The 12,040-nt window shown below is 35.7% G+C and overlaps 1 protein-coding gene across 2 annotated transcripts in view; it reads right to left on the bottom strand.

Annotated features, from left to right (window-relative positions):
* Positions 1–12,040, bottom strand: part of CCDC39 (coiled-coil domain 39 molecular ruler complex subunit) — a 21,906-nt gene extending 9,866 nt beyond the window's left edge. Inside the window, exons 1-10 of one of the 2 annotated variants that reach the window (XM_083848426.1) lie at positions 11,775–12,040; positions 10,574–10,693; positions 9,283–9,429; positions 8,054–8,212; positions 7,028–7,120; positions 6,814–6,942; positions 5,000–5,191; positions 4,099–4,202; positions 3,608–3,740; positions 701–895 (exon numbers count right to left, since the gene is read on the bottom strand). In XM_083848426.1, coding sequence (XP_083704552.1) covers positions 701–895; positions 3,608–3,740; positions 4,099–4,202; positions 5,000–5,191; positions 6,814–6,942; positions 7,028–7,120; positions 8,054–8,212; positions 9,283–9,429; positions 10,574–10,684 — 1,263 coding nt within the window. In that variant the 5' untranslated portion in view covers positions 10,685–10,693; positions 11,775–12,040. Of the gene's footprint in view, positions 1–700; positions 896–3,607; positions 3,741–4,098; positions 4,203–4,999; positions 5,192–6,813; positions 6,943–7,027; positions 7,121–8,053; positions 8,213–9,282; positions 9,430–10,573; positions 10,694–11,269; positions 11,752–11,774 lie in introns of those variants that run through there. The other variant, XM_083848425.1, reaches the window with a different exon arrangement.

Below are 12,040 nucleotides of genomic sequence, written 5' to 3'. Positions count from 1 at the left end.
GTTAAAATAATTTTAGGAGAATTAATAGTCTGAGATAAGCAATTACAGTCTTCCTATAAAGCTAGAATGCTGGATCTAAATGTTGCTTTAGGATAGTCACCTAATTAAGCCATTGTTTTATAATAATTTATAGCTTATAGGCCTTAAAAATGTGAAACAGAAAAATATTCTTAGATGACTGATGTGCAAAGATGGTTCAGAAGTAATCTTCTAGAATAACAAAGCACACTCAGCACAGTCTGCTCTAAGGGATGCTTACAGTAAAGTTGCCATCTTGCTGTTACCAGTGGATGCCAATATAAAAGAACAAATTTTCAAAGTGGTGCATAAGAAATTTGCACAAAATCCAATTAGTAAATAAAAGGATTTTGGCATGTACCTCTTGTATTGCTTTAAAAATTTACCCTGAGGTGTCTGCGGTTCACAGGGATCAAAGTAAAGAATTGATTTGAGAAATTAGTGAGTAAAGCAACAGATCCAAAAAATAATGAAACACACATGCACATAATATAGGTGAAACATAGCAAGTATCAGTTATTTCAATTTTATTAATATAACTAGAGACAAAAATACAGACTTCAGATTAATGCTGCCTAGCATTTTGGAAACTAAGATACTGGCAAAGATTACGGAACTTGAGAAATTTACTCTGATTAAACCCATGGAAAAATCATAATATTAAAGGATTTTAATATTTTACCTGGTTATACATTAACTCCTGTTGTTTTAACGCATCTGCATCAAGTCTGTGCAGACGACTATTAAGATTTTTAAGTGATGTTCGACATCCCTCAATTTCTGCCAGAACACACTTCTCCTTGTCCTTCTGCACCTTTAACTCCTGAGTCTTCTTGAAAAATTGTTCTTTTAACTTGTTCAGTTCCGTTTCCTTTTCCTGATGACAAATTAATCATTAAGTACATAAGAAGTAAGTTGTGATGATTTATTAATCACATATAGGAAGATTAAAAAAATTCAATACTATATCCATTAATAGGAATGTGGAATTTCATAGGTCTTTAAAATGGCTGTCAAGAAAAATCTCTGACTTCAAGAGAAGGTTTTTTTTTTGTTTTAACTTGGATTCTACTCTACTATTACATGATCTTTTCTTTCCATGATGGGAATGGTATTCTTTTCAAACTTTCAGAAAATTGAATTCCTGTCATCCTTTCAAAAAAAAAAAAAAGTTGCTTATTACTTCTAGTATATGTCAGTATTTGGAGAAATACAATACAAATCTTTTCAACTGTTTATTGAAACTTGTAACTCAGCTTGTGTGTGTATGTAGGTGTTTATATCATATTTAGTTATTCTATTTGGAATAATTTTGTTTGAAAAAGTAATTACACATTTTAAAATCAGTTCCTTTTTCACAGAGGCAAGTTACCTTTAGCATCTTAATCAGTACAGGGAATAAGGTTTTAGTAGGGTCTGTTTTAGTAGGGTCTGGTACAGACTCTGAATATACATTGTGAATTTTGCTTGTGAACCATTTTGCTGGTTTTAGTAACAGTGTAAAGTTAGTTAACTCCTTTAAGAATTCATAATCAAATTCTCCCACCAGAATTTTTTGTATTCGAATTTGCTGTCAAGTGCAATTCCAAATCCAGAACTCAGAAGTGAAAAGCAGGTGTAAGTTTAATACTAAATCTGCTAATGCCTACAGAATTTTGCACTGATTTCAGTGGGCTCTGGATCATGCCCATGCATATCTAAATTTATTTCTTTAATAGAAATTGTTTTTCTCGTTGAGTGCGGTTGTCAGTAGTGATAGGATATTCAATAAGCTTCACTCCACAACAGTGCATTGCCACAGACAGAAGAGGGAGAAGTATCAGAGAACTAAAGCATAAAATGGTGAGATTTCATCCACATTGTTCCTGTAAGCATCTCTTCACAGTAAATTAATAGATGCCGCAAATAGTCATGTGTGTCTAATGTTGATGGAAAGCATCCTTCTGACTAATACATTACAGATATTGTTCAAGAATAGTGCATCCAAGTTAAAATACTACCCTGAAGCAGTGGAGCTGCCAAGCTCAGTGTCATCTTAGGTTATCCGCCACAGATGCAAGTGGAAAAACCCTGCTAATGGTTTAGCCACCCTGGTAACAGTCTTAAGGAGAAGCAAGTAAGGTTTTCATTTTAATGGAGCATTACTTCATTCCAACTTGTTTTAAAATTCTCTGGAAAACCAAAACATTAATAAAGTCTGTAATTTGAGAAACTTTATAAAGCAAAGACATCGCCTCTATAGTTTGTGCATGTAAATTTAAAATGTACAGCTAATGCCCGGGTAGTTACAAAGTTTGAAAAATAAAGCTCCATCTACTAAATGAATTATTTCACATACATGATGCAGGAAACAAAACAGAAAAGAAGTATATACAGTGGCTTGCACAGATGGAGCGAACAACTGCTCTGTCATTCTCATGTAACCTCGTCATTTGACAGTAGAGAGAGCATTAGCATATGCAATACTTAGTTGTCCAGCAAAATCCAAAAGGGATTTGTATCAAGTTCAGTCAGAAGCTAACTAGTAAAATAAAAGAATTAGGAGCAAAATGCAAAACACTACAAACTTTTTCTGAAATACAGGAAAGTTCAGATGATTGCATTACAACATTGCATTTATTCAAAAGCCACTGCAGTTCATCAGATGATAATGAATTTGGATATTTTTATTTCTGTACTTAGTCTACAATACGAAAAGATATTATTAAATAAAGTGCTATTAAACATACTAAAAAAGAAATAGACAAATTTTACAGCTTGTATATGCTAATTCCCAAATCACAATTCTTATTTATCATTAAAATGAATTCTAATGTGAGCCAGTAATTATTTAAGAGCCAACAACATCAGAAAACAGATGTATAAAAGTATCGTGCAGTAGAATTAAAATAGCAAGAGGAGACTAGGCCAACCAAATATGACTTAAACCATTTCAAGATATTTTTTTTTTTAATCCCAACTTGGCAAAATCCTAACTCTTCACAGTTTGGTAAGTTTTGGTTGTATTTTACTAAAACCAAGAAGTTTTCAGTGGAAATGTTACTGAAAATAATCTGACAACACTTAACCTTATTGATGGGAAAACGATGGCCTAGAATTTCAAGGACACTTGCTGCCCATAAAACTGAATGAATCCCAAAAGAACTAAGCACAATATAAGTTCTTGAAATTTTTCAATAGTGTTACAAACCAGAAGAAAAACATTAACAAAATTTGCCATCTTAAATAAATAGCTGTCATTTGAATCTAGCCAAGAAGCTGTACGTAACATTTAGCTGGTATCAGAGGTAAATGCAGTGTTCAGTGTGCAGTCAGACTGCTGGTTTTATATCTGATCTGTATAATGACAATTCCAGTATCCAGTATCCTATGTGATATCCACCATCTGCTGGATTAGGACCACTTACTTTCCTCCAAAGTTTTCCTGGCACAGATACTGACCCATCTACTTGCTGGTTACTTCATCATTTGATGAAGTAGCTGCATGTCACATAAACATTTACAATGCATTTTAACGTAAAATTGTTCTAGATAGAGCTTGCAAATTCAAATGAAGCCTCATTTGCAGAAGCTATCAAAAACATTTTACCTTGACAGTTTTCTCTTCTTCCTTTAGCATTTCTTCCATCCTCCAGGCATTGTCTTCTGAACTGAGTGTCTTCTCAGTCACAAGCTTCAGCTTATTGGAAAGACCTGCATTTCTTTCTTTAAGAAAGCTTAATCTAAACAAAATTAGATGATTTAACAAGTTATATGTACATTGCACATACAACACTGCTAAAACCTACTAGCATATCACACTGAGCAGCTGCCTAAGAAAGCAGGCTGAACTCAAACCTATAAAAACTAAGGCCCTAGCTGACCTTTTCATCCCCTCTAAAAACAAGAGTTACCAGAAATATTTTCTAAGTTTCCCAGTGTCAGAAAACTACAATACCTAGTAGTAAAATAGACATGAAGTAAACACAAGTAAAAGTTGTAGGCTTTAATAATCAACATTATTTAAGGTTCTTTGCTAGATCAAGGATCTGATTATATCCGTAATTCTTACAAACTGTATCTTAAAGGTCTGTTTCTTACCTGGTGTTTTTTTTCTGGATTTCCTTCTTGAGATTGGTTACCTGTATTCTTACAGACTCCAAATCAGAAGCAGTTCTGTCCACATTGGATTTCAAAATGTCCAGCTAATAAATTAATTAGGATATCAGTTCATGAAGCACCCATTAAGGAAAAGCTATCCAACATTAATGCAACTGAAGCTGTTTTTTTTTTTTTTTAATTGCCAAGCTTGCTGAGTAGCCCAGTGTTACCATTTCCTTGTTAAGAGAAAACTTACTCAGATAATACAAGCGTACCCCTTCTTAACAGATTCATGAGACTTGAACTACTTCTTAGAACTACTTCTACAGACATTCAAATAATGAAGCAACACAGCTCATTCCATCGCTACAAATGCGGATTAAATATAAGTAACAAAGTATGAAAAAAGCATGGCTTGTTCACAGGATGGCCCTATCCTACTGCCTTGTGATTAGAAAGTTATGTGAAAATATTTGTCTATCAACACTCATTTGTGAAAGCACAGGATACCAATTATTCAGAAGAGATTTCCCTCATCTTTATACAGTACTATAGTCTATATATGCTAAAGGAAAGATACACCTTCTTCTGAAGCCTATAATAGTGTTACACCATTTAAGAGAAAATTAATTCATTTTATACCTATACAGAGAACAGAGAATACAAGCTCATCTCAGTGGCTGTATGTTTGCTTCTCTTCAGCACTGTCAATGAAAGGATTAAGTTCAGGGTTAAGATCCCAATAATCGAGAGTAAACTAAGAAGCCCAGAAATTTTGTTGAATTATTGAAATCTAGTATGAGAACAGAAAAGCAAATGCTATTCCTGTATTTCTTCCATCTAGTAAAAAGTTAAAAGTTATAGTTTCAGTCTGGTTTTCTGAACTCTTGGTCATCCTTACCTCAACCTCCAGCTGAACTCTGTAAGTATCCTGAGCTTGATATTCTTTCCGGAGGCTAGTAGCTTCCTGCTTAGCAGAAGAAATTTTCTTTTCATATTCCTTGTTATTATTAGTTTCATTCATTAAAAAGGAAGTCTTCTCTTTCAGCACACTTCTTTTCTTTCGCATCTCTTGTTTTATCTCTGTTATTAGCTATCAGGATAAAAAACATTTCTTGCATTAGTGAAGATGTGTTAGATTAATAAAGGGCGAAACTAGAAGATAGATTGCTGTTAAGGCTCCTTTGCTTAAGATAGCCTAGGTTTCACATCATTTGTCAATTACTTTATTCCACTAATACATCACAACACCTGCAATTGTTTTGGATTGGCGACTTCCACAATATTGCAGTAATTTAAATAAAATATGACCCTATAAACTTGCATGAAATAAAAATAATTTGTATTGATTGAATAGGGGAAAGAAAACCTTATGTGAACAGATCTCCAGATAGATTTGAAATGAAGGAAACAGCAGAGGTGTATTACAACAGTACTGATGCTTACCTTAGCTGACACATTTACATCTATTCAGGGAAAATTGTATTTTGTAAGGTTAAGTAAAAGATTAGCTACTGTGAAAATTGTACTGTAGAATGTACACATTCTAATGGTAAAAAAAAAAAAAAAAATGTTTACAGAAGCATCAGTAGAACTAATAACATATGGAAGGGTGGCCAGAAATGTTTTTTGGTTTTCTTTGGTCAGTGTTGGTGTGAGTTGTTTTGTTTTGTTTTTTAATATATGCATTTGTTTGTTGTTTGTTCTTTTTAGGACTCTTACAATCTACAATACCACGAAATCCAAAATATTTCAGCCAAATCAGACCATTATGTTTTCTGTTTGGTAGTATTTCTCTTGGCTTAAAATTTTCTATTATTATATTTTTAGTGTTACATCTTAAGCTTGTTTAAGCTATGAAGGGTAAACCATGTTTTACCCTAAACTACTTGGGTACTAAACTTCTTTATATAGGCAATATAAAAGTTGAATTCTTTCATCAAGAACATGCAATAGTAGCAGAAGTAAAGATTTAGGTAGAGTCTTCTTGTACATATGGTCATGCTCTTCTGCCCCTTCAGAAAAGCCATTGTTACTTTGGAATCCACATTTACTGTATAAAGAAATTTTGTGATCCTTCAAGCTTTTTTTTCCTGGTGCATCTGTTCTTATTGCTCTTCACAACTTTCTGAGGAGCTGATACCTCTCCTGACAAAAGGATAAAACTTTCTTTTTGTGCCTCCTATTAAACAATGAAGACTGTTAGAAAGCAATACTAACTCACAATGTTCAACAGGATCTTTTTTTGATTACAAGAGTTCTCCCCAGTTGCAGAACGTACTTCCGCAAAGGAGCAATTTTTAATCTTAATGTGATTGTTTATCATAATTCTGACCAAAAAAATGCTAGTCATACATTTGTTCACAGAAGTAGAAACGCTAATTCCTTCCAATTCTAAATGCTCACTATTTTATTTCCATTGCAGCTGACTGTCCTTGCACTAAGAAACTACACTCCATCTTGTTGATTCTTAGATCAGACAAAAGTACAGTATTGAAACTGGCATGCTTTGCATATTCCAACAAATTTCAGATTGAAAATTAAACCTTATATAGCTTCAAACAGAGCACTATTACACTAAGAGAGACTGTTTTCAAAATAAATTCTGAGTACATTTCAGTAATATATGAAAATCTATTTCTCAAAATTCCTATCAATTTCATAGATACAGAAGTAGGCTGATATACTGATAAAAACAGTTAACAGCAGTCTTACCAGAGCACAGTGATTAATCTGTTGATCTCTTTTTTGCATCTGTTGTATTGCGTTCTCCCACTGCCTGATGACTTCTTGCCTTTCCTGGTGAACTCGGCGAAAATCTTCAGCTGTCTTGTCAAGCTCTATCTGTTTAAAAGAAAGCATCCCGATGATTTCTGATTTTAAAAATTTCATACACAAAAAGATACCTTCAAGAACTTTATGCACAAACCTGAGCAGTTATGGTTTCTGTACGCTCATTATCAAGAGCTCTGCGTTTCTGATTTGCTTGCATGGTTAACTTTTCTACTTGAAGGGTTAGTGCCTGAAATGAAATGATAGAAAATGTAACGTACTTGAAAACAAATATACAATATCTTAAATTTTTAAAGCTCTGCTAGAACTAAGGATGGAATTATTGAGGCATTGATTTTGTTGTATTTTAGAGAAAAAAAGAACTCAGAACTTAGCCTTTCAAATTTTTCTTCATGCAAGAGGCCATAATCTCTCGTCAGCCCTTAGGTACAGACTGCAGCTAGGCCAAAATAACCCTTTCACCATGTATATAATGTGTATATGGAGTCCTCAGCACCAACTATTTAATTCAACTATAGTTAGTGAGACTATTTGTGTAAGCTAAAGTTTTTGTGTTAAGTATTTAATGAGTAAAAATCAATTTTCTCCCCACTGTATTTAAAGGCTAAAAAGAAGGGACACTTACCTCTAAACTAATATTATATTTGAGAACTAACCGTTAAGAAGTCTGAACTTGTGATTGCAGTGTCTATTTATACCATCTTTCATTACTCTAGGCAGCTTTAGTGAAGTAGTCATATTTTCTTCTCAGTAATATTAACATTTCTGTTCTAATGGGAAAATCTACATTACTTGTCCATATTTGGCATGCATTTTTGAACAAACGCCCCACTTAATTCACTGTAATTCAGCTTTCTAATCACTACGAGGCTTTATTAGCTATTTGTGCACTCAGAAAACTTCAAACTTAATTTTTACCCAGATGAAGACATAAATTAGTCTTCAATTACACCTTTCATCTTTTGTCAAACCTATTTTCTTTGACCTTTGAAATGAGCCTTATATGGAGTTCTTAGCACTCTTGTGTGATGTGGAAATTATCAGAGTTTAAAATGCTGTTGTGCAGAATTTATGTCAGTCTTACCTGACTTGATAACAAAGTCTTCAGATGCTAAAAAATAGTTCTGTTTTGTTTCTGAAAATTACTGTCATTTCTACTTACGCCTATTTTCCCTTCATCTTTTTCTGCATACTTCTTGATTGTGTCAGCATCATCATATGTACGATTTGATTCCTTTATCCATCTCTCCAAAAGTTCCTCATCGTAGTTCATCTGTTGTTTTAAGCTTTCCAACTTCTTAGTGGTTTTATTTATAGTATTCTAATAAAATGTTGAATAAATTTAAAGGTTAATATTAGATGGCTAACATTTTCTTTGATTAGTAATTGAAACAACTGGCTCAAGCTACCGTATGTAACAAGTTTACACACGTCTGGTTGCCAACAGAACTGATAAATAGGTTTGGTTTTTTGGTTTGTTTTTTGTTGTGTCCTATACTTGAGAAATGCTAACATACATCCTAAAGAATAAACAAGACAATAAATTACCACAAACCTAAAATGCAAATAATTTCAAACAGAAAAGTCAACCCCTGGCAAGCCATATCTTTATGCAGGATATTAAGTCCACATAATAAACTGATCTGAGGCATCACAGGGTAAAGTTTCTTCCTCACGCACTAAGGCCCAGTTCTTACATCCTGCATACAAATTTACATATGGTCCCATATGACTGTAAAGAGATTTCCTAACATAAATATGATGGAATCTGGATGCAGTTGAATAGCAAGGATATCTTCATTCTGCTACACTTTCTGAGAAACTGGAGATTACAAACAGAGTTAATGAGAAAAAAATTAGAATTTTTAAATGAAAAAAAAACATGAAAAAATTAAACAATTTAAATGATTCATAGAAAAAAAGAGTCCACGAAACAGAAAAATATTATAGTTAGACAGCATTAGATTACCTTAAAAAAAAAAAAAAAAAGTAAAGCAACTTTTCATTTTGACATCATACCCTGAATTTATTTTGTGGGAGAAAGAGACTTTGCCACCAACAATTTAATTTGTAAAACATAAAGAAAATACCTGCAAGAATCAACAAGACAGTGATATAGATGTGTGGCTGTGTATCTGGCATTAAGAATGGAAATCTTTCAATACCTAGTTATTATTTCCTAAGTCTTGACCAGTCTATGCAAGGAGATCCTCAGTGTCATTCTACTTACCTACACATTACAAAACACATCCAGATCACTTATGGTTTATAATTTTTAATTATAAATAGCTATTCTTGACTTATACTATTACGTCTGTAAATGTGAAGAAAAAAGTAATAAAATTTAACTGCAATACAGAAGTTCTTTTGAAAAAAAAAATTGAACCTTACTTCTTGACTGTTCTTCTTTTCTCTTAAGGCAACTATCTCATCTTCCATTTGTTTAATCTCATTTTTAAGATGTCCGTATTCTCTTTCAGCAAGGGCTTTAAAGTGTTGTTCAGTTTCAATTTCATTCTCTCTGGCTTTGTAAAGAGACTAGAGAATAATACAGTTCATTACTTTACCATAAACAATAGGTCTTTAATACAAAAAAAAAAAAAAATTTTAAATAAGATACAACCAAAACTGAAGTCAGAGATGGCATGATTTTCTCATGTAAATATACAAGTTTTCCAAATAACATTATTGTTTGGAGTTTTGTATCTCAAATATATATATATTTATACACATGCACACATACAAACACACACTGTATTATATCAGATATCCACAGATCAACCATTTATAGCACTAAAATGCCAATATAAAAGTTATTTCAGCCTAAATTCATAATCTTTCAAAAGTCAGTATCTTAGTCTCTTGACCACCAGCAGCTTAAAGATAAGATTCAGGAGACACAGCAAAATAAATGTTTTTATTGTTTTGTGCTAAGACAAAAACACCACCAGGCTGGCCTATAGCAGTATATTGTGTAACCTTTCCGAAAAAGTGATTTAAGAGTTTTTTTTTTTTTCCCCTGTAGAATACAAATCTATTGCTTATTAGAAACTTCTCTGGAATGGTATGTGCTGCCTCTTTCTTCATGTGCAAATTAAAACTTGAATCTAGCGCAGTGACATGAAAGTTGTTCAGCTGCAGGAAAGTTTCCTAAGACTTTTTCACCTTGCATATTTTACCTGAAAGGTATGCAGCTTTGACTTGGGACTCTTTAGAAATTTAAACCACCTATTTTAGCCAATTACCTCGTAGTGAAAGTGCAGACTTGCACCTTAACCATCTCATTTCATTCTTCATATCCATGAATTAACTCTTCATTGGAATTTCAGAATTAACTCTTGACCATTATAAAGATTAGCGTCTATTCTTCCCTTACACTGATTTTTTTCTTTTATTCTTTCTTTTTCTTCTTTTTTTTTTTAAATCTACCAAAGTGTCCATTCACAAAGAATTCTAAAATGCATTCTTTTTTTTTTTTTTCTATGTACCACTATTTTATATTTACTGACCATCAAGTAGTACCCCTGAGACACATGGCTTAACTTTTTTTCTTGTGAAAGCCTGGAAGAAAGGCCAGACAAACCTCTAACAAATCTGTCAAATAGATAGGGATACCAACCACAGAAAGATAATCGGATTAAATATGTCTCATAAAATGGATATACCAGATGTATCAGTTTACCTGAGTGAAGGTGAACTCTTGTTTTACATTTTTCAAATGAGACGCCATTGCTTCTATACGCTCCTCATAGTCAGTCAACTGATTTTGCAGGTTCATTTTTTCTTTTTGCATCTTCTGCAGCTATTTAAAAGTCAGAATTATCAATTAATAATTTTTAGTTGAGTGCTTTGTACCTGCAACTACTTAAAAATATGTAGTAATTGCAATTACTGATCAAATAAAGTGTAATACCTGCCCTACATTTCTCCAAAGAAATCACGAGAGATTTCAAAAGAAAAGGTAGCGACAAAAACCCTGGAACCGTTAAGTGCTTTTCTTTACCGAGATAACCAAACCTGTCACAGGATTACATCCCTGAACCACCCGAACCCCGAATACGTCCCAAAGTGCTCCCGCTGGCCGAGGGCCCGGACCCTGCTCGCCGTTGTTGAGGGTGGTAACACCCAACCACCCAGCTGAAGACCCCGCTTCCCATTTTTCCTTGCAGCTTTTTATTTTTATTTAATTATTTTTTCCCGACTTGGCGCATTTCACACACTCTCTACCCGCAGCTAAAGCGCTGTGAGGGAGCTCCGGCTGCCGCCCCCCCAGCCCCTGAGGGCCGCCCCGCTTGCAGGGAGCCCCTCGGGAGCCGCTGAGGGAGCCGGATCGGGGCGGGCACCGCCGGCCGGCTCCTTCCCTTCGCTCCCAGCTTACTTCGTCCTCCAGCGCCTTGTTCTCCGCGCTGGCCATAGGCACGGCGTAGCCATCGTCCCACTGCAGCTCGGCCAGCACCGAGGCGGCGGAGCAGCTGCCGGCGCTATCCATGGCCGCGGGCAGCGGCCGCCGAAGGGAAAGCGGCGCTGACGGGCCCCTTGGCAACGGCGGGGCCCCGGTGACCGACCTGAGGGGAGGTGGCCGAGCCGGGAGCCGCCTCCCGCCCCGCCCCGCCCCAGCCCGCCTTGCCCCGGCGGTTCGCGGCGTCCCTCCAGCGGGCATCCCGCCCTTCGGCCGGCCCCACAGGGGGCCACAGACGGTGGCGAAACTTAGACAGTGTGGTGGTGGCTGTGGGGTCCCTCCGGAGCCGGGGAGGGGACAGCGTGGGACCCGCAGCGCCACCCAGCCGGCACCTGCCGCCTCAGCCGGGGCGTTCAGTCAGCACTTCACGCCTCAGAGCTCAGATACCACAGACACCGTCAGTCTGCCAGACCCCCAAACTTGCCTTCTCTGTAGTGAGACTGTAAAACACAGCCCTTCTGTTCCCCTTTTTAATTCTCTCTACCTTCTTGTCCTCAGAAAACTGAAAATTTCTAAGTGCTTATAGCAACTCATAAGTAGGTCTGTTTGTAGCAGCTACCAGAGTTGTCTGAAGACAACCTTGTCCGTAATCGCTTGTAACCTTACTGAACTTGAACTCTTCAGACAAATGCCTTTGGCTGACACACTGCTAGCAGCACTCCAGATTTCCCCCTAGTTCAGTGCTTCATG

Source organism: Anser anser (genome assembly GCF_964211835.1).
Source record: "Anser anser genome assembly, chromosome: 9".
NCBI lineage: Eukaryota > Metazoa > Chordata > Aves > Anseriformes > Anatidae > Anser > Anser anser.
The sequence above is the reverse complement of the archived record's forward strand: the minus strand, read 5'-3'. Positions and strand labels throughout refer to the sequence as shown.